General features: G+C 34.6%; 1 protein-coding gene across 1 annotated transcript in view; it reads left to right on the top strand.

Annotated features, from left to right (window-relative positions):
- Window positions 1-24,269, top strand: part of SPON1 (spondin 1) — a 362,466-nt gene that overhangs the window by 291,333 nt on the left and 46,864 nt on the right. Inside the window, 1 exon segment of the mRNA XM_074275432.1 lies at window positions 10,233-10,297. Within this exon segment, the coding sequence (XP_074131533.1) occupies window positions 10,233-10,297 (65 nt within the window).

Raw genomic sequence — 24,269 nt, 5'->3', positions numbered from 1 at the left:
TTTAACCAAAATATGTGAAAAAGTTCTTCAAAATCAGCATTTTTAAAGCAAAGCTGTTGCCTATGCATCAAATAGGATGGGTAGGAGAGGAATGAGGAATTTGACTTGATATTATCAAACAAGAATCTTGGTTTTTTCAGGGCTGTCAAGTGAGAGGGGGGGTTAGATTTGGTTCCAGGAGCAAGAAGTGGAAAAAATGTTATTTGTATTTAATATAAGGAAAACATTAATGAACCATAAAAATGTCAGAAAGTGTAATGGGGCTATCTTGGTAGAGGGAGATGTTTATCCTGGGCAAAAAAATAAGCATTTGAGAAGTAAAAATGATCCTTTCAAAGGTTGTCATGTGAATAAGGTCGTAGATTTCTCTTTCTCTTAATAGCATTTTTTCAATTACATGTAAATATAATTTTAAACATTCATTTTATAAGATTTTAAGTTCCAAATTTTTCTCCCTCCCCAAGATATCAAGCAATGTATGTTATATATCTACAATCATGTTAAACATAGTTCCATATTATAAGTCACATAATAAAAGAAGAATCAGAAAAAAAGGGAAACTACAAGAATAGCATGCTTGGATCTACAGATTCCATAGATCTTTCTCTGTATAAGGATAGCATTTAACATCATGAATCTTCTGGAATTGTCTTATATCTTTATATTGCTTAGAAGAGTTGTCTGTCATCGTTAATCATTGCACAATGTTTCTATGTAGTGTGTATAGTGTTCTGATTCTGCTCACTTCACTCAGCGTCAGTTCATGTTTTTTTTTTTTCAGATTTTTCTGAAATCTGCCTACTTATAATTTCTTATAGTACAATGGTATTCCATTACACTCATATACCATATGACAAATTATACCAATTGGTGCATATTATACCAATTGGTGCATATATGTTTAATATTGTATTATGTCATTGTCAATAGTGTCTTTTAGCAAGATGTAGTTTCCTTCTTTCTCTTTTAATTAGATTTATTTTTGCTTGTAGTTTGAGATCAGGATTGATACCCCAGGTTTGTTTGTTTGTTTGTTATTTACTACAGCTGAAGCATGATATATTTTACTCTATACTCTGTGTCATTTGTGCCTATTCAAATGAATTTCCTATTCTCCCAGGACAATCCCTTTTTTCACTCCTTATTTTTATTTTGTTTTGTTTTGTTTTGCTTTGTTTTATTTTATTGCTGAGGCAATTGAGATTGTGACTTGCCCAGGGTACACAGTTAGGAAGCATTAGGTGTCTGAGATCAAATTTGAACTCCGGTCCTCCTGACTTCAGGGCTGGTACTCTATTCACTGTGCCACCTAGATTCCTCTCCTTAATTTTTTATATCATTATATCACAGTAAATTTATACCCACAACTTCTATCTATGTATATTCCTTGTAACTCCCCTAATGGAGATAACGGTTCTTAAGAGAAGTATCATCTTTGAATAGCATTTTTTTTCTTTGTTTGTTTTATTTTTATACTGCTCTTGAGTTATATTTGAAGATCAGATGTTCTGTTCATCCTGGTCTTTTCATCAGGAAAGTTTGAAAGTCCCCTATTTCATTGAATATCCATCTTTTGCTCTGAAAGATTATGGTCAATTTTTCTGGGTAGGTTGATTCTTGGTTGTTATCCTACCTCCTTTGACTTGCACAATAGTCTAAATCCTCTGATCATTAAATATAGAATCTGCTAAGTCTTGTATAATCCTGACTTGTGACTCCTTGATTTTTGAATTCTTTCTTTCTGGCTGCTTGCAGTATTTTCTCCTTACCCTGATCTTTCTGGGAAATTCCTTGGAGTTTTCATTTTGAGATTGCTTTCAGGAGGTGATCAGTAGTCTTTTGATTACTGGTTCTAGGATATTATGGTAGTTCCTTGATAGTTTTTGGAAAAGTTCAGGCTTATCATGGCTTTCAGGTAATCCAATAATTCTTAAATTATTTTTCCTGAACCTATTTTCCAGGTAAGTTGTTTTTCAATGAGGTATTTTACATTTTGTTCTATTTTTTTCTTCCTTTTGATTTTATTTGACTGATTCTTAATGTCTCATAGAATAATTAGCTCCCAGTTGCCCAATTCTACTTTTTTTTTTTTTTTTTGCTGAGGCACTTGTGGGTAAGTAACTTGCTCAGGGTCACACAGCTAGGAAGTATTAAGTGTCTGAAGCCAGATTTCAATATGGGCCTTCCCAACTTCAAGGCTGGTATTATATTCACTGCACCAACTAGCTGCCCCTCCCCATTCTACTTTTTAAGAATTGTTTTCTTCAGTAATTTTTTTTCCATTTAGCCAATTGTATTTTTTGAGGAATTATTTTCTCCATTCAAATTTTGTCCTTCAATTTCTAAGCTGTTGACTCTTGCATGATTCTCATTTCTTTTACCAATTTTTCTTTCTATTTCTCTAATTTTGAAAATCCTTTTTAAGCTCTTCTGAAAAGGCTTTTTGGGCTTGAGATAAATTTACATTTCCTATTGAGGCTTTAAATGTAGGCCTTTTGACATTGTTTTCCTCTGAATTTGTGTTTTAAGTTTCCTGAGCACCATAGTAACTTTCTATGATCAAGGGCTTTTTATGTTTTTGCTCATTTTTAGCCTATTTCATGACTTTTAAAGTTGGACTCTGCTCCTGGAGCACAGGAGAATTGTCCAAGTTTCTTTGATTGGGGGTCATGGACCTGCGCATTGACTTTCTACAGTATGGCCATAGGGACTGGAGGCTTGCCCATTTGCAGGGGTAGCCTAGCCTTGTCACATGTGTTGTGTTGAGTTCTGGGGATATCAGTTTGTCTCCTGTACTTGAGTTGGAGGCCTCACAGTTGGCTTGCAGTGACACTGGGTAGCTGAGCTAGGATTGTGAGGGACTTTAGTTGCTAATCTATGCTGTGGCTAAGAGCTTCTGATTGGCTTTCCTGGACACTGGCTATGCTGGATTGCATACCCTTTACCTGAGACAGACATTTCCTGAGTCCTTCTAAATTAATTTAAGCTGGAAAATTGTTTTACTCCATTTTTTCATGAGTTCTGTTGCTCCAGAATCCATTTAAAGGGTTGATTTAACTGTTTCTGAGGAAAACTGGAAAGAGTTCAAGCAACTTCCTGTTTTTTCTTTGCCATTTTCAGAGGCAGCAAGGTAGTAGATTTCTTCTGTGTTCACTAAAGCAAGGGTTCTTTTCCTGAGATTCACAGATCCTTAAAGGGAGAGGGGTGATCCACATCTATTCCCCACAGAGTGTCTGTGATCTTGAATGGAAAAAATTACATTTTTATTTCAACATAATTAGTTTCCTTTGTAATCCTATGTATTCTATTTTATATATCTAAAAATATTACTCTGAGGAGATTATAGATTTCACCAAAAAAGAATAAGAACTTGTCAAGTGGACAAAACCGGGCTTACGTTTAAACAGTGATCTTTTGCTTATGTATGATACATATATGTGTGTATTTCTGTATTATACAAACTACTTTCTTATCCATAGCCTAATGTGATATTCATAGTACCATGTGTACAAGACAGAAAAAGGTATTTGGATATCATTCTCCTGCTTTTTAGAAGGAATTGACTGACCTTACACTCTGATAGTTCCAGAGGAAGAACAAAAATGGGGTTACCAAGCTAGCTTGCTGCATTCAAATTGTGTGGAGGTATAGCTCTGAGGATTTACAAAGAACTGGGCAGAGATATTCTAATAAATTATGACAATGAAGTCAATACTTTTTAGTTAGGATTAATAGCAGTTAGAAGAATTAGGAAAAAGTCTCACATTATATTATGAGTTTGTTTTCTTTACAAGCTCATTCTATATGTATCACAAACTTGTAAACAATAACAGAAATTAAATTTTAATAAAAAGAGATATTCAATAAAGATATTATAATCTTTCCAGTTCTGTGTTGTAAAACTTATAGTTTGAATATTGTCTCTAACTGAAGCATCACTGCCATCTCGTGGCAAAGTACCTAAGAGAGAGAAAATGAAGTCTGAGGTATTTAAATTGAAACCAAATGAAATAAAGCAGTGACATTCACTTTATATAGCTTTTATCACAAACTTGAGATTGAATAATTTTGAGTACTTTGATTATTTCTGTAATAATCCAGTAATTTAACTTCTTTCTCCCTTCTGATAACTTGTTTTAAGCTCTTAATTACCTACCATTATTGTTTGTAAAGACATTAGAGAAAAGGAAAAGGAGCCAAAGTAAACCCATTAGGGAAAAAAAAAACATAAATGGGACGTTAAATCTTAATCACAGATTGGAGGAGTAGGAAGAGTTGGATTCTTTATTTGACAGTTATTTATAGGATACTTAGTGCGCTCTTTCTAGTAGATCTGAAGCAGAGATCAAACTGTTCAGCACTCAGAGCTGAATAAGGGCTAAGGGAAGAAAGAGAATAACAAGAGAAAAGAAATAAATCTTTGGGATTTATGCAATCCAGAGAGCTATTTAAGTCCAATATAGAAGTACAAATTACTAATTGAAAAGCATGTCCATTTTATTTTAATTCTCCCCTGAAAGCTGTATTAATTTTTTAAATATAATTTTCATAAATTTTTAAAAGATAATGTTGACTTTATAGAATAAAAAATAATTCGAATTTTGTGGCTAACTATGAAGCAAAGTCACAGTTATTCTGATGGAAATGTACTTTATTGCTGATTCAAACAAGTAAAGTTCCCACATAATAAGATTTCTATCTGAATACAACCAAAAATACTGTTGGAGAGATATAAAGTCACCTCTCTAAGGGAAGAAGATGGCTCTATCTGACTAGAAAAGTTAAAGGTATTTCTAGTATACGTTTAGTAACCACTGTTTCATCTTGCTATCCGCTAGTACTTTAGACAAGGAATCCATTAGGAGCCATGTGAGCCATGTGAACCCTGTAAGATCTCAAGATATTTGACCTTCATGGTATTTTTTATATTAAGCTTATTTTGTAATTGTGAAATTGAATAGACAACTAAATAATAAAATATAGTTTAAGAACTTCTGGTTATGATTTCTGTAGGTTAGACAACTATGGAAGATGCAGTCTAACATAGGAGAAGTATGAATCAGACCAGGCCACTAGTACCAGATATCATTAAAATCAAAAGGGTGAGTTTTGGTGCAGGGAAAAACCATAAATAGTTTAAAAAAAAAAAAAAAAAAAAAGGCAGAGGATACTGGTGCTTCAATAAATCAATCAGGTACCTTGGATAGTTCCCTGTGATATCTGTTGCTTAGATAACTTCTGTAAGTAGACTAGGGGCTATTCTCAGAAAGCCAGACCTATTTGACTGATCTCCAATGTCTTTTTTATTATTCTCTCCATCATTCACTTTTTTGAAGGCCTTTCCTCTCCAAAGTTCAGGGGAGGGACAGGAGTTCTAACTATTATAGCATTAATTAAGTTTCCTTTTGTTGGGCTTATGATGGTTTTAGCAGTATGATAAATAAACAAATGTTGTCTTCTATCTGTTACAGCTTATCAAACATAAAAAAAAGCTTCTTTGATGCTATGGAACAAAGGTGATCCTAGATTGTCAAATACTTTGTTGCTGAAATAGAGCAGGTCCTACTAAATTGGAAAGACTTCAGAAATAAACTTCACATTGGTCTACATGCATGATATCCAAGAGATATTTAAATTTGAAGTATCTCATAACCCAGAAGCATGATTAATATGGGATAATATTTTTGCAGCCACACAAACCCACAAAGGCCATCTGCTAAGGTATAGAGGGCTTGTAATGTGTATTAGTAGGAAGAGGAACCACACTGATAAAATCAGAGGTTTTTTGAAGTATTTTATAATTGTCATTTTGGTCATAATTCAGGTTGTCTTCCCTTCAAGTTTAGCTTGCATAAAATCCAACTATCTGGAAATTAGCATTATTTTAAGCATATAGTTATATAATTTTTTCCTTTCAAAGAGATCTCAGTTTTAAGATATGGCTTATACCTGGATACAAACTCAAAATGCAAAGAGTTTTTCTTACTGTTCTTTCCTAGTGTTGACAAAAGTTTAAAAACAAAGTTTCCTTTAAAATGGCAAAGAATCCCTGAGATGTCCTTGATTTTCTTTATTATTTTTGTATGGGAAATTAAGGAAGATAAATGAGTGAGCTAAACATATTACTTTGGAATTATTTGTATATAACTGGGATATATGTGGCTCCAAAAATAGCTCTTTTAAGGAGGTGCTGTCAATTAGTGTCAGCACTGGTCAAGGTTATGAAGTCGCTAAGCATTGGACTTAGGGTTCAAGGACCTATATTCCAATCCCAACTCTGTTACTTATATTGTTGTGAATTTGGGGAACTCACTAAATATCCATGGACCTCGATTTGCTCCAGTGTAAAACAGGGATAATATTTAACTTTGGTCTGACAACTCCCAAATGCTGTTATGAAAGTCAAATGAAAGTAACATCCATGAAAGAGCTTTGTAACCAAAAAGTGCTAATCAGAAATCACCACAGTTCAACAAATGAGCTATATTTTTATTGTTTTCTTTGTTAAATTGTCCTTGATACTTGATTTCTCTATCTTTTGCTCAGTTGTCTAGTGCCTTCACTCTCCCTCTATGAAACCCTGCTGTCAATACAACATGATAGTTATTCACACTGAGGTGTAAATGACTGTGAAAGTTTGACATGTTGTTCCTCTCAGAGATTTTGTAACAGAATAAAATCTTAAACTGAATACATGATGCTATAATGTTAGATTTCTAGGTATCATTGAGTGGATCCCATTTTGGTTTGGGACAAAAATCTTGCCTGAAATCATATGTTCCATATGGCTAATTATTAGGACTTCATAGATTGAAGCTCTGATTTTAATCAGAGTTTCATTCAAAAGAGTTCCCAAAAATAGATTTTAAGAGAACAACCATGTAAGTGAATTGTGAGTTTCTAATTCCCTTAAATAGCTTTCTAGGAATATCTCCTATGGGAGACATAAAAAGACCAAGAATATTCATGGTCGATAGATTCTGTGCCATAGATGTCTTGTTGATCCAGTGTCTTGTTTGGCTCTTGTATTTATTATACCTCCAACAAATTGAAGACCTTCTGATGTAAGAATAATCAAGGACCAAAAATCCATTACTGACTCTCACTGTTCATTTAATCTTGTATGGACTGAAATCTGCTTTTTGGTTGCCTGAGTCAGATGTCTAACAGCAATGACCTTAGAAAGAAGCAAGAGCTCAACAGGGTACTAGTTTTTAAATATAAGTAATCTTATCAGGCCAAAGAAAATGATTTTTTGTTAAAATCATCTGCAGTAATTGAAGTACAATTTACTTATGTGTGGCAGCTAACAGCCAAAGAACCTGCTCCCTCTTCCTCTAGTTCTTAGTCAAAGAATGCAAACTTTTTTCAAAATAGACCTATAATTGGAATGCTCATTTATTGTTTTTAAAAATTCTGGAATGGGGGCAGCTAGGTGGCGCAGTGGATAGAGCACCAGCCTTGAATTCAGGAGGATCTGAGTTCAAATGTGATCTCAGACACTTAACACTTCCTAGCTGTGTGACCCTGGGCGAGTCACTTAACCCCAGCCTCGGGGGGTGGGGGTGGGGGGAATTCTGGAATGAATTCTAAAACTTCTAAAATTCTAAACTAAAAAGGACCTTAAAAGTTGTTGATTTTAACCCTTAACAGATTAGAAAATAGAAACCATATTGAGATTAAGTGACTCACAAAAGTTGTTATTTGTCCTTCATTTTTGAGGAAGATTATGACAACAAGGAGATGATTCCATGACATGAAAATGAATTGGATTGAAGTGAGAGAGGACTGTGTAAGGTTACCTGCCTCATTCTCTCTTCTCCCCTCCAGAGCCATCTGAGGCTAGTGGCCAGATATAGATCAAGATGACTGGAGATAGCCCTGGATGTAATGGGAGACCTTGGCTTGTTTAAGATAAGGTCTTCAACAGGTTAAGTGACTAGCTCAGGGTGACAAAGTTAAGACCATCTGAGGTGGTATTTGAACCCATGGCTTCCTAACTGCAAATCTAGTACTCTAGGTATTATGTGCCACTTGAGATTACCTGTTGTTTGGGATAATAAGTATAATAGGGCATATTTTTGCCCCCACTGTCTGAAGGTTAAGAATACTACATTTCATTCCATGTCCAGGGTTCTTCAGTATCTTTAGGGTCATTGTCTCATAATCAATAGTTTTTGCTATGTTTTGAGAGCTAGCTAGCTATTTGTTGCTTATTCATCTTTCGCTACATTCAAGGAGCAATTTCTTGTCCTTCCCAATTCCAGATGAAATTTCCATACATCTTATGATTTTTATGTCCTGTCCACAGTGGGACACTTCTTCATACTTTATAAGCAGTGAATGAAAACCAGATTATCATTGTAAATGCCAGTAGCATCTAATATGAATAGAACTGGAGTTAGATTCCATGTTCCCATGCCAATAGGGTAGATTGGAGAAGGTGACACTATGGATAATCCAAATAATTCCTATTTGATTTTGGGATGAATGTTTGTTTTGATTTGAAAATGGCTTTATCTGATGTTCTAGGAATTTATTACATTTTAAATCAAATGAAGCACTTACTACACCTCTATAATGTTAGATGATGATGATGATATATTAGCATTTATATGTCATTTAAAGTTTGCAAAGTACTTTAAATTCATTTTTATCAATTGACCTTCCAATCAACCCTAGGAGATGATTCCAATTATCATCCCCATAAGGAAACTGAGGCTGAAAAAAGTTAAGTGACTTGCACAGGTATGCAACTTTAAAGTATCTTAGGAAGGATTTGAACTCATACCTTACTGATCTGAGACAACTAGATGATACAGTTGATAGAGCACTGTTTTTGTAGTCAGGAAGACCTTAATTCAAATCAAGCTTCAGACCACTTACTAACTGGGTGATCCTGGGTAAGTCACTTAACCTGTTTGTTCAGTTTCCATGTCTATAAAACAGGGATAATAATAGTGTCTCTCTCAGAGGATTGTTGTGAGAATCAAATGAAATGATAATAATAGTAAAGCACTCAGCATAGTACCTGATACATAGTAATCGCCACATAAATGTTACTTATGATAATAATAATTTAGAGGCCAGTCTCTATTTTCTAAGATACCTCTTTGCCCCCATCAGTTTCCTTAGCTATGAAATTAGGTTGCTAGAAGAGATGAGCTCTAGGGTCCTTTTCACCTTTAGATCTGTCATCTTCTGATCCATGATCCATCTAATTTGAAAGTAAATGGCAAAGCAATCATCTTTATTGTCACCTTTTTGCAACTCCTTGTCATTTATTTGGCTCTCTTGCATTGTGACTGCTTTCCAACAAACTTATGATCCAACACCAATGGGAATTGAGATGATTTTTCCTCTTCAAATTGACCATATACCTGGATTTCAATAAAGACTAAGATAAATTATTCTGGTTTAAGATTTTTTTTCTTGAGCTTCAATATAGGAGAGAACTTCTAGCCTTCGTTTCATTTCAATTAAGTTTACTTTGACAGTTATTTATTAAATGTCAGTTATGTGTCAGGTATTGTTAGGAATATAAAGACAAAAATAAAACTGTTTTTGCCCTCAAGGAGCTTTCAATATGTTGTATAAGCATATAAAATAAACTCAAAATAATTTTTGAAGTGGAAAACTAACTATTGAATGTCTCCTATAGGAGGTGGTACTCAACCTTAGCTTGGAAATTTAGAATGTCAAGAGGCAAAGGTGAAGAGGGAACATGTTTCAGACTGGGTGCCTTGACATTGGGGAGCAGCAAGTAGATTTGCTTCTGATATTCAGAATTTACTGGGGAAACAAATTGAGGAGAAGATCCTAGGTGGTAGGAGAAATAATCTTTCTGTGTTCAAATCTGGCCTCAGACAATTACTATGACTCTGGAAAAGTTTGTTGACATTGTTTGCTTCAGTTTCCTTATCAGTAAAATGAGCTAGAGAAAGAACTGGTAAACCACTCCATTATCTCTGCCAAGAAAACCCTGCATGGAGTCACAGAGGGGCAGACAGGACTGAACAGCAATAAAATTAAGGACAGGGTTATGAAGAACATCAAAATATTTCCCTTCTTCATGGGCAAGAAGGAGCATCAGGGAGACCTCAGTCAAGACAAGGGATCTGAAGTGTGTATGATCAGTCCAAGAAGGAGTCAAGGGTAATGTTAAAGCAGTCTTATTCTTGGGACCCAGATCCTTATTAACTTTGGTTTTGGTCTTTTTTTTTTTTTTTCAGAGTGATGAGGTTCTCACCGTCATTAAAGCCAAAGCACAGTGGCCAGCCTGGCAGCCTCTCAATGTGTAAGTCAGGCGCAGAACATGCCTTTCTAATGTTCCAGTTTTCAATGTCACAGAACAGACCCTTCTCCACATGGTGCTGGCAAAGAATCAATAAGCTGCCGGGAAAGCCTCCTGCCTTCTTTACAGTCAGTAACACCTGTCAGGAAGTGATAATGGGGTTGGACTTATACAAGTATGTATGAAGACCCGCCTCTTGGATTTCATAGCTGGAAATTGGGCTCAGCCAATATTTCTCATCTAATTATAGATTTTAAATAAGACAGAAGGCTTCACTTAGACCAGTATGACACTCTGTATATTCGCCAATTATTCTTTTTCACCTATAACATAAGGGTGATTTCTTTTTAAATTAAGTTTTATTTTTCTACTTTAAGCATTTATTTGACCTGAGGCTAAATTTAGTCTTTAGCCCTAATAGATATATTTAGTTCTTAAGTTTATAATTTTATTTATAGATCTTAAAGCATTTTTGTCACAGCTCTATGAGTATAGGTAGTACTTGTGTTATTTTCTCATTTAACAGATGAAGAAACAGAGGCTGAAAGATTTTAAGCGACTTTTAAATGTTGAAACTCCGGTCTCTTCACTCTACTTTAAGTATTTTTACTAGTACATGCTATTTATCACTCATCCAACCTCAGAAAATTTTCAGTCCCTCCTTTCCACCAAAACATATCCTTTTCTTACTTTGTAACTTGTTCAAAAATCTTCTAGCTTTAAGTTAATTCCCCCCCCCAAAAAAAAACCACAAATAAATTTACAAACCAGTTAAAATGGAATAATTCTTTGGTTATAAAAGTATTCCCATTTCAATAGCAAGGTAATCTAATACTTTTATAATCCAATGCCTTTTTCCAAAATTCGGTTTAGGGATAATTAATATTATTGGGGTCTTAAACTTAGCAATTATAAAATTTCTGTCCTTTGTTTTTGTAACACCCTACTATCTTTTTTATATGCAGTCCTGTAATAATTGAAAACAATCTTTAAGTATTATTTTTAAAGAAGATATATAATATGAATGTATATATTATATATATATATGTAAGAATATATATGGATATATAAAGAGGATATATACACACATATACATACAGATACATAATTTTGGAGGGAAACAATACATTTTGGTGGTCTGGAGTCACTTGATTGATTAGTATTAAGCCTAAGGAAATCAGAGTAATTGAACTGAAGGGGCGATGAGGCAGCCAATAATCCTGAGAAATATTACACACTCTTTTCCATCTTAAGGTTATGTAGTCAGTGTATTAATCCTGGAATCAAAGGTTAATAAATTTAGAGCTGAAATAGATCTCTGAAGTCACCTTATTCTCTACTGCTATTTACAGATTGGCTCATGACATTTTTGCTTGACAACTGTGGTGACTTTGTCTGCTTTTCTTTGCATGTTTGTGTTCCCTTGGAGAAATATAGTGTCCTGGGCCATGATGCAATATGCTTGAGGTTTTAGACACAGAGAATACCAAGGTTTTGATGCTGTGAGTCTGTGTACAAGCTTATTTGGTAGCTGTATCCTTGATAATGTTTTACAAATCCTTTTTCATTTCTGCAGCTTTGCCTTGACCTTCTGATCCTTGGAATTTAAATACTTAGGTGCTTCTTTTAATCAAATGCTTTTCTGGAATCTGTGTATGCTGATAGTAAAGAGTGCAATTATTAATTTTATCAGAGCTATACTGAAATTCCATCTCATAAATGTTAACCTTACTGACTGTTCCCCAAAATTATTTCAGACAGAAACCTGGGCTATTTGTACCATAAAACAGAGATTTAAGATTAAGATAGTATGAGAGTACCAGAGCTATAAACCTTAGAAAACAGTTTGCTCTTAAATTTGTCTGCCATCAGATTTGGATGAAGGACACTCCTCAGTCTAAAACCATGTTTATTACCTAGACAAAATTCATTACTATGATATTTATTACTCCAAAGACTTCTGATCTCATCAATATGATTATTCCCTCCCTTGATGAAGACTGAGATTCATTTATAACTATTAATAATTTTTGAAAATTTCAGTGGGCTAGACTTAGAAGTACAAGTCTATAAACTTTACTATCAAGGAAGGCTGAGGTTGGTGGAATGATGGAGCTTGAAATTCTGAATTGCAATAAAGCTCAAGCTGTTTGGATGTCCCCACAAAAATTTGGCACCAATATAACAAACTCCCAGCAGTGGAAGAATAATAGGCCCTGCTCAGAAATGGTGCAGGTCAAATCTTCTATGCTGATCATAGAGAGATCAGACCTATGAATAACCACTGGACAAGATAAGGAAACCCAATCTGTTTTTTAAAATAAAGTAAAAAGAAAGTTACTGAGGCCAAAATATGGATCACTACCTAGCCTATCTGTTGATGAGCCTATTGGAAATTAATGAAATTGATCATTGGACCTTAAACATGTGTTCCACTATGATGCCTCTACTGAAAACCTTTTAGGATTCTAGTCCTTGCCAAAATTCACTCACAATTAGCACACCTTTGAGAACCTAGGGTTACCTTTTCACAATAAGCAGATCTTAAAAAAAACTTAAAAGCTCATCTGAAAACAACTATTCAAAGTAGCACTATATAGCAGTCATCAAAACTATTTGGTGCAGGCTAAGAAATAGATTAATTGATCTGTGGAACAGGTTAGATTCACAAGAAAAATAATCAATGACTATAGTAATCTAGTGTTTGATGAACTCAAAGACTCCAGCTTTTGGAAAAAGAATTACTGCTGGGAAAATTAGAAATTAGTATGGCAGAAATTAGGCATTGACTTGCACCTAATATCTATGCCAAGATAAAGCCAAAATGGATTCATGATTTACACATTAAGTGTGATATTATAAGCAAATTAGAAGAACAAAGGATAGTCCACCTTTCAGATTTGTAGAGAAGGAAAGAATTTGTGGCCTAGAACAACTAGAGTACATTATAGGACGCAAAATAGATAATTTTGATTATATTAAATTAAAAAGGTTTTGTACAAACAAAACCAATGTAGGTAAAATGAAAAAGGAAGAAATAAACTCAGAAAAAAATTACATCCAAGGATTCTGATAAAGACTTCATTTCTAAAATATATAGAGAATTGACTCAAAATTACAAAAATTCAAATATTCTCCAAATGATAAATGGTCAAAGGATATGAACAAACAATTTTCAGATAAAAAATTAAAACCATTTCTAGTCATATGAAAAATGCTCTAAATCATTATTGTTCAGAGAAATGCAAAATAAGACAACTCTGAGCTACCATAACATACCTTTCAGACTGGCTAAGATGATAGGAAAACATAATGATCACTATTGGAGGGGATGTGAGAAAATTGGGACACTAATACATTGTTGGTGGAGCTGGAAACTGATCCAACCATTCTGGAGAGCAGTTTGGAATTATGCCCAAACTAGCAATGTCTTTACTGGGTCTGTATCCCAAAGAGATCATAAAAAGAGAAATGAATGCACATGTACAAAAATATTTGTAGCAGCACTTTTTGGAGTAGCAAGGAACTGGAAGCTGAGTGGATGCCCATCAATTGGAGAATGGCTGAATAAGTTATGGTATATAAATGTTATAGAATATTATTGTTCCATAAGAAATGATCAGCAGGATGATTTCAGAGAGGCTTGGAGAGACTTATATGAACTGTAGCTTATGAGGTGAGTAGAACCAATAGATCATTGTATATAGCAACAAGATTACGTGATGATCAATTATGATGATTGTGGCTCTTTTCAACAATGAGATGATCCAGGCCAGTTCCTGTGGTCTTGTGATGGAGAGAGACATCTGCATCCAAAGGGAGAATTGTGGGGACTGAGTGTGGATCTTTTTTATGTTGTTTGCTTGCATTTTGTTTTCTTTCTCTTTTTTTTTTCTTTTTGATCTGATTTTTCTTGTACAGCATGATAATTGTGGAAATATGTATAGAAGAATTGCACATGTTTAACATATTGTATTAGTTACCGTCCAAGGGGGAAGGGGGAAGGGAAGGGGAAAAAAACTGAAACACTAGGTTTTGCAAAGGTGAATGTTGAAAATTATCTATGCATGTTTTGAAAATAAAAACTTTAAGCAAAAAACAAAACAAAGTGGCACTATATTAGTCCTCTTCAGAAATAACAGCTAAACTTTTAAATACCTCAACTAGCTTCATTTGCATGAACTCATGAAAAATTTGTTAAATAGGCTGCAATCTTCATAAATGGACTATTGGTTGAAGTGCCTATTTAGATGAGTGGGCTTCCAGATTTTCTTAAATCATAATTTGAATTATTCAAAGTAGGTATTCATTTCCTAGGACCTCATTTGCCTCATCTGTAAAATGATAGAAAAGAGGGATTCAGCTTAATCTCTTAATCTGTATTAAGATCAAGCAGCCTTAAGCTTTGTGGCAGTATGATTCCAAGTCATGCCTTTTGCCAGGATACAAATCAACTACCATCCAAGTTCTCCAGTCCTATACATGATCTTTGAAGTCCCTTAACTCAGTAATTTTCAGATTAGGGGTTATTAACCTGAAATCTTTGAATACTAATTTTTTAAAAATATTTTGATAACTATATTTTAATATAGTTGGTTTCCTTTGTAATCCTAGATATGTTATTTTATTCTATTCATTAAAAAATATTCTGAGAAAGAGTCCACAGTCTTTACCAGAGAACTTCTGCTTTAGATCCAGTTCTAGATTTAGATCTAAATTTAGAGCTATTAAGGATATAGAGTACATATAATCATAAGCATATAGCAATATAAATTTCAAGATCTAAGGTAATCTAGAGATCTAGTTCAACTCCCACATTTTGCAGAGGAAAAAAGATTAAAATAATTTTAAAAGATTAGAAAAGAAAGAAAAATTATTTTTAAATTATAAAATATGTTTACTCAAGCAAAACAAATTTGTGCATTGGCTGTGTTCAAAAAATATATCTCAATTTGCACTCTGAGTCCATAACCTAATGATGAAAAGAGCAGGTAGCATGCTTTATCATGAGTGCACTGCAATCATGGTTCATCTTTGCACTTATAAAAATTCTTAAGTATTTCAAAGTGATTTGTATTTGCAATGCTGGTGTTATATAAATTGTTCTGATTCTGCTCCATTTGGTATCCATTCTTACAAGTCATCTTGATTTTTCTGAAGCTGGCCCCTTTATCCTTTTTATGGCATGATATGAATTCCATTACATTCATATATTATAATTTATTCAACTGTTGCCCAATTGATGGACACTCTCGAAGTTTCAAGTCCTCTACTACTACAAAAAGCTGTTTTATTAATTTTTCATCTAATCTATTAATTTTTAATCTATTTGGGCCATACTGTAAGATTGCTTTAGCAATTTGAACTGGTATCCACACAAACTACAGTACTATAGTAAGAAGAAAGTTGTATGCTCTCTAATGTGAATACATTTATAACTTTTAGGCCCTCATTATCTGGTTTAATCTAAAAAAATTAGCTAGCCTTGTTAAAGTGACACCCCAAATTTGAAATCTTACCTCCTTTTACACATGAAGACACAATGATATTCTGGTTTATGTGCTTATCTACTCACTGACTTCATTTCTCATTAAATGAATGACTTTCAATGGTGACAAATAATGAAATAAGCATATAGGACAAGGAATATTTCCCATAAAGTATTACATTTAAAGAAAGAAAAATCAAATGAATAACTAAACAACCCAAAATGTGTTTGAGTCCCATTTGTCTGAGGTTCTGCTACTAATCACTTATGTAACTTTGCATCACTTCACTTGTGTTCCCATCATTTCCTATATTTTTAATATCTTAGTGTTCCCTAAAATTATTAAAACATAATTTTTCAAGTATTCTCTATCTGTTGAAAAGAGAGGAGATATGTGGTGGGGTTGTTATTAAAAAATAAAGCTAATTTTTATGATTTTTACAGATTAGGCTCTTTATCTTTTAAAATTTTTAGGCTAATATCGTGTTAGTGGCATTATTGGGTGAAAAGATATGATTAGGTCATTTAAAATATTAACAATATAGCTATTCTTCAATCTACATCTTTCACAGAAATTAATGAAATTCTGTATTAAATAATCTGATTAGTACCCAACTGAATATATCTTTTATGTAAAGCAAGGTTAATTGTGCCATCAAGATTCCTTCTTTCTTACTGTAGAGAGGAATTTTCTCTTCTGAATGAAAAGATGAATAATTTTAACAGAATTTTGAATTTTTATCAGTCACTGTCTTTTTACCTAGAAGTATTCTTTCCCCACCTTCTAACCTTGAATCCTGAAATGCCTATTTTCTCTTTGATGACAAAACAACAGACTATCTGAAGCCCAGGAAAAAAGATAAAAGAATAAATTTTAAATTATATGATAGAATTTTAGTGCAAACCATATTTTATGATGCAACTAAGATGTCAAACATAATATTTGGTACAGGAAGGCAATCTAAGATTCTGCCAAGAATATCCCTCTCCTAATGTGATAGCCAGGCTTCTGAGTTCCAAGGTCTCTGACTCTTAGTAATGCACAACTGTTTCAGATTTCTCTACTTTTCTATTAATATAATCAAGTTGATCTATATTGGAAATGAACACATCCAATCAATAAGGGGAGAGAGATTTGCTTAGTCTGAAAGAGATTTCTGTTTTCAGAAGCCTGGCAAGATAATAAATTGAAGTCTCAGAAAGGTGTTTGGCATGAAATAGTGGAAATATTCTCTTCATGAACTGGCTAGGGGCTTATTGAGAGGCACACATGACTCTGGAAGCATTATGGGCATGCTACTGATCCAGTCGGGTCAGGAAAATCTACAGTGATAAAATTCTATTTTGTGAGGTGCCAAAGGCAAGAGGTAGTTTGTACAGAGCATCAGAATTCATTATCATTTTAAGAAGCACAGAGTTCTGAGCAAATGGGGCCCAAGGCAGGAAGCATGTCTGTAGAATCAGAGGAAGAGAGCAGCAAGATAGGAATGATGAGAGATAAGGGGGAGAAAAAAAGAGTATAAAGTATGAAATGAAAAGCAATCGGGCACCTAAACAGGCATGAGCTTGCTCAAACGCTTTATACCTGATTTGTCACGCTCAATGTGGTAAATGTATTGCTATCCTTTTAAACTTTGGTGTTCTATTAAAACTGCCTACTATCCATGTTTTTATACACATTAACTACAATGGAAAGAACACTGGACCTGGAGTCAGGAATGGCCTGGATTTAAGCCCTTCCCTGATACTTAATACCTGTCTGATGATAGGCAAAAAATCTCAACTTTCTCATATGTAAGTATAAACAATACTGCTAAAACTAGGGGTAGCTAAGTGGCTTAAAATCAGGAAAGAGTCCAAACCAAGCTTCAGACACTTCCTAACTGTGGGACCCTGTATGAGTCGCTTAACTTCTGTTTACTTCAGTTTCTTCATCTCTAAAATGAAGATAATAATGATACCTACCTCCCAGAATTATTGTGAGGATCAAATGAAATCATAATTGTAAGGCAATTAGCAGGGTATCTAGCACATAGTAAGTACTGTATACTGTTATTATTCCTAGTATCATGAAGCTCAAATAAATGCATGTAAAGCAATCTATAATTCTTAAAGCACTATATAAATATTAGCGATTATTATTTTTCCCTGGTTCTCAGTCACTTTCCTTATAGCACAATTAACTCTGTAGTATGAAGTCTGCTCCAGAAACGCTCAAACAGTTTAAAAATGTAGGTTGTTTCTGCTTTGATAGGTTAGGTACAGACAGACTCCAAAACTAATTCTCTCATCAGGATTATTGGCAGCAACTGATGCTTTTCTACTCCATAGAGTAGGCTTTAACTTCCTAATTTAGTTACTTTCTGACTTCTGGTTTCCTTACATGAATGTTTTCCATTTTGCTATATTTTATCTATGATTTGACCGCTATTGACAGCTTTTGATCAAGAACTTGTAATAATCATTATGGTGCATTTTGAGCAATAATTTACTATAATGAATTGGATGGAAATAGTTTTGAGATATAGGTCATGCTATAACTGTTATTCAGGTGAGAGGCTATATGTGCCTGAGTCTAAAGTAACATTGGTGGAAATGAATAAATAGGAAAGAAATTGGCAAGACACAACTAAAATGATTTGGTATTTGATTGAAAAATAATAGGAAGATTAAGTTTGAGGGGAAAAGAGAATTCAGTGATGACTCCATGATTTTAAACCTGGTGACATATCATCACTAAAAGAAGAAAAATGGAATCTCAAGAAAGGACTTCTGATTCTTCCAATAGTGTTAGGCATCTTTTTTTGAAGTTTCTCCAATCCCTTATCTATCACAATGCTTTACATATATTAAGAATAGAATAAATGGCTATTACAGTGAATTGTTGAGCTTATCCTTATATAGTATAGTTCATTCTCCTCAAAATACTAATTAACTTCCTCTGGATTTAAAAGTTGATAAATCTTCTGCCTAAAAGATGAAACCTAGAACAAAGCATAAGAACCCAACTCATACCTGAATCAGGAATTCCTCTTTTTAATCTTCCCAAGTAGTCATCCAGGCTTTGCTTAAAAACTTGAAGAGATTCATAATTCACTACCCTTAGAAGTCCATGGGGGGAAAACTCTAATTGGTAAGAATGGGGATTTCCATTCATTGGCTCTAATTTTGCCTTTTGGAGTCCCTCTTCTATGACACAGCCCTTTGGCCATTTCACAAAACTGGATTTTAAGAAATCTCAGAGGGAGACAACATATGATAGTAGAAAGAGTGCTGTCTTCAAAATCAGGAGCAAGAAAAACAAGTATTTTACTTCTTCAACATGGCAGCCTTTCAAAAAGATAGCTCTTATATTTCCCCCACCCAGCCATGCCCCAAACACAAGTTTTTGTTTTTCCAGGATAAGCATACCAGGCCATTTCAATCGACCCTCATGTATCATGGTTTCTAGACCTCTCCCCCATACTGACTGTACTTTCTTAAATGTAGTCTAGTTGGTCATCATCCTTTCTGAAATATTAGACATCTTGATGACACATTTACCAAATATTCTCTTTTCTCAGGCTAATCATCCCAATTTCTTTCAACCCCATGTCTAGCATAGTGCCGATACATGGTAGAAATAAATGGTTGTTTCATTGAATTCATTTATCAAATTGATCATTTTACAAAATAGCTCTCAGTTTCACTCACCATGCTTATAATCCTCTTCTGAGTGTGTTAGTTTGTCAGTTATCTTCCTAAAATGTAATTCTCCAAAGTGAACCTGATGTTCCATACTTCATGTGTATTCCAGATATACTCCATCAGGGGCAGAGTATGACAGAGTAGTATCTTAAAATTCAGGTCAGTAATCTATTGTTAGACAGGTATTTGGGGTACAAAGATGGAATATCATACATATCATAATTAAGATGAAAGGAGCTTCCCTTTTCACAATGGAGAAATAATATGTACATAGTTAAGCAAATATAAAATATAGATCAAGTAGATATTTTGTGAAGGTGGTGAGCAGCAACAGCATCATTATCTGTCCTTCACTAGGGAAACTCCCCTTTAGACTGTTATCTCTCCAGGAACAACTACTCCTTGATCCTGATTATCTTGAATCCTAACATAATCCCATGTCTTTGAGGATCTCTTGGGCAAGGAGAGGGTCATAGAATTTATACGTATGTGATTTTTTTCTGGATCAAAACATGTTCCTTTATAGTAATGTGTTTCCCTTAATGAATACTCACTAACCATCCAACAACTTTGTAAAACATTGCAGGATCACAGGTTTAGATTTTTAAAAAATAGATTCCTTCTCCATTTTTAATTTCAGGTTGAAATTTTCCATCTCACAAAAGCATTTCTGGCCCATTATCATTCAGTAACTGTTACCTCTCCAATTCAAACTGGATTTTTTTCACCCTATTTAAAGAGAATTTTCACCATTGTTAGATTTGCAGTGAGTCTTTAAGTATCCATTTTTGCAGTATTTGGACTACCCAGCTGTATTAACGAAAGTTAACAAAGGATCATTCAAATTAACATGCATTTCAGTGTTGGCAAGTGAAGGGAATTAGATTTTTTGGAAAAAATAAACCCAAGGCCAGAAATGACACCCATAAATCACTATTGTCAATTAGTCTTTTATGTTATTTCATTAGCAAGCAATAGAATTAATCAGAGACGGAGTCCTTCATAGCATATCAATATATTTCCTACACTAGTAATAAAGTAATCTTTCCTTCAAACTAAGTCTAATTTTCCTTAAAACCCACCTTGCTAGTCTGTCTCTGGCATGATCCAATTAAGAAATCAAATAGGGGAACCAAAGACTAGCTATCGGAGTAAAGTTTTGTTTTGCAAAAACAGTTCTACCACTCATTAATGTGTTTGCTCAATTGAGGTTAATGGAATTCTCTGCTCCCTAGCTCATTAGGAAGCAGGACTGACCTACTTTTACAAGGTCCTGGCCATGGAAACTGACATGGTTTTCAATGAGTATTGTTTTTATCCCTAGGACCCATTTAAACAAGTGTAATCAGGAATGAACAAATTAGCTTGCAAATCATTGTTAACTCTGGTAGCGCTCATCCAGCTTAGAACTAGAAAAGGAAAGGCTATATTTTGAGCAAAAGAATTAAAAATTCCTCACTCCATTTGTTATGCATTTCACTTAGTGGGATGTTGGCTTATTCTGAATTCTAATTTCCAAGGGTAGTTTTGAGGTGTTTATTTTTATTCGCCCCCTTAAAAGTGAATAAGGTGAACTATCATCTTCTTTTAATAACCATCCATTATACTTAATTAACATTTGATTACATAAATTGTTCATAAGTTTGTTGCAGCTAATAGTTTTGAGATGAAATTTAGAATACTATCATTTCAGTGAGAAAGCAAATGAGAGAATGGTTAGACACAACTTTTATAATTTCCATATCTTCACCAGAATTGTTAATTATGTAAACTTGTTCTTTATGGTATGGATACTTTCAGCTGTAGCTATGGAATATTTCAGAAGACAAGGATGCTAGCAACTTCTGTGACTCCTCTGCTGAAAAGAATATAGTTGAATCACATGTGTGCCACAGGGCTATCCAATTTCCTCAAGGATGGCTCCTACCAGCTGTTACAGTTAAAATGGTGTGAAAAAGAAAGAGAAAGAGACCAGCTGGCTGGCTGCTTAGGCTGAGTCTCATGAGGTGTCTGCAGATTGATGGAGTCACAAGAGCTGGAGCTCAACTTTGAAAGTTCACACATTCAATTGTATCTGATCACCAGCATGAACAGTCTTTGGAGGAGTAATTCACACTGGTTGAATCCACATGGGGCAAATTGATGTCCCAGGTACCAAATTTTCAATTTCCAAGGGGAGGTGTATCTGGTAACTGGTCACTTGTACCAGTCACTGATTTTCTAGTGGGTAGGTCCATTCAAGAGAGAATAGATACTCAAAAGTTTACCATGAGAGGATTAACTCAGAGCTGGAATTGTGTGTTACTGTTTTAACCAAGCCGGTGATTTCCTCAATGTGGGAGGCTCCTCTCTCTATCATTGCAGATTTGAATCTTTTCTGAAATTTATAGTTTCTATTTATGGCCTTTCCCTACTCCAGGGTATTACTCTCTTCACTTACCATTTGACATGGAGTTTCATCTCCCCTTATTCTTTTTGGAGGCAGTGGGTTATGGTATAAAGAGCATAGAATTCCAAGACACAGAATTTAGGTTCAAACCCCGACTATGTCACAGGGCCTTAGCAAGCTCATTAATTTATCTGCCTCTTAGTTTCTTCTTCTGTAAAAAGAAGGGATTGGATTGGATATTTTTTATAGTACCAATATTAAACTTATTCTCTTCAATTTACAGATAAAAGAGTACTATGGGCTATAACACTACTGGGAGAAATTATGCCTACCCATAGTGGATAGAGTGCTGAGCCGGAATCAGGAAAACTCATCTTCCTGAGTTCAAATGTGACCTCCAGATACTTTCTAGCTGTGTGAACCTAGGCAAGTCACTTAAAGCAATTTGTCTCAGTTTCCTCATCTATAAAATAACCCATATAAAAATGGCCAACTATTCCAATATCTTTGCCAAGAAAAGTCCAAATGGGGTCACAGAGTCAGACACAACTGAACAATGACTGAAAGTACTGAAATTTACAGGTGAAAACTATTGAACTTGGAATCAGAGGACCTGAATTTAGTTCCCAACTCTGCCACATGTCTGAACTTGACAAATCATTGACCATAAAATTAACCATTATCCATAAAATGAGAGAGTTGAATTAGATGACCCTTAAGATGCCTTCCGTCTCTTCATTGATGATCCTATTATTCTTTTCTAGACTCTATCAAGTGCCGCCACTATTCTGTTATAATAACTTTACTACAAATATGTTTCAATGAATTATACCAGATTTCATTTTATAATAATTATATTTTAGTCTTAGATTATTGAACTAGATTGTCAAGCATAGATTGTTGAGCCAGGAAAAAACTCATAGAAGTCATTTCATCCAAGCTCTTTACTTTGCAAAGGAGGTATCAGAGGCTCTGAGCAGTTAAAAGATTTACCGAGGTTATTATTATATGCATTAAGATACAAGCTGAGGCTTTAACCTAGATCTCTAGATTTCCAGTTAAGTACTAGGACTTTTAGAATTAACTATAGTCTCTGAAGTTTGCTAGCTCCAGTCTAACATTTCAGTTGTTAATGTCATCTACTTTATAAGGAATTTTTTTTCCCAATCCAACCTTATAACATTATCATTTCTGCCTGTCTCCCCTTTGCAGGGACTATATCCACAAAAGTAAGCTCTCAGCTTAGATCCAAAAGAAATTAGGTATGTCTAAAGACCCATGTTCTTTCAATGTGTAAGATGGCTTTCTGGCTTTGAGCTACCTTTGAAAAGCAATTGTTTCAATAAGTCTTATGGTACCTTCAGTTCTGACTTTCTATAAATCTGAGAAGCTCCCCTTAGGCTCTGAGAATCTTATCCCTTCGTGCTTTCAACTGGTGAATTGCTTGGTTGCCTCCTAGTGTCTGAAAAGAATTCCTACAGCACCCGGAGCATATAAATCCACAGCGTTATCTGACATTGAACAGAATCAGTTTCTGGCAAAATAAAATACCAGAATACCAAATTGGAAGAGACCTCAGAGGTCCCAACTCTAGCCTGTTCACTATTCTCTTCCATCTCATCTTTGAAGTTTTACTTACAGGTATTTTCAAGTCATTGCTTTTTGAGTTTGTATCTTGACTATCACCATAGTGGGTCTTTTATGGGCAGGTTCTTCTTTTGCTGTTTTTGTGGGTTCATTTTTTTCAGCCCAATTCTTGATTTTGGGTTGTAGACCCTCCTATCACTCTCCATCTTTTCTATGTCCTTATTAAAAAATTGCCCCAAGAATTGAAATGTGCTTCCATAAGGCAATTGGAAGCAGTGCAACAGCCTTCTGCAAAGTGTGCCTCTCTTAATGGCTCATGGCATAGAATTCCTTGTTCTGCCTACCATATCAGCCTATTGACTCATTTTGAATCAACCTGCCCCAGATCTTTTTTCTATAGAACTGCTCTGTGACAGAGTCATTCCTGGCATGTGTTTGTAAAATGGTATTCCCCAGCCCTCCTTCTACTGTGACTTTCCAAGGTCAATAGTAAAAAGAACAAATCCTGAGTACCTATTGCTTCCTCTTCACTCTGGCCAGCAACTACAAAAAAGAAGCTTGCAGAATAAAGCATAGCTAAATAATATAATTTTGTTATTCAGTAAGTTATAACCTCTTTCTAATCCCTTCCATCCTTACGATATTCACAGGCATGCATTGCTCCTCACTTGTCTATGTCAAACTTTCACCCATCTAGGTCTCCCTCCTCTACTTTTATTTACTCTCATTATAACAATGACACATAGCAGTATAGGTTTTCACATACACAGGCCAAGTAATCGGGATCAAACTCCTGTGTCACTCTAGTAATTGTCTTACTGAAC

Source organism: Sminthopsis crassicaudata, chromosome 6 (genome assembly GCF_048593235.1).
Source record: "Sminthopsis crassicaudata isolate SCR6 chromosome 6, ASM4859323v1, whole genome shotgun sequence".
NCBI classification, from domain to species: Eukaryota; Metazoa; Chordata; class Mammalia; order Dasyuromorphia; family Dasyuridae; genus Sminthopsis; species Sminthopsis crassicaudata.
The sequence above is the reverse complement of the archived record's forward strand: the minus strand, read 5'-3'. Positions and strand labels throughout refer to the sequence as shown.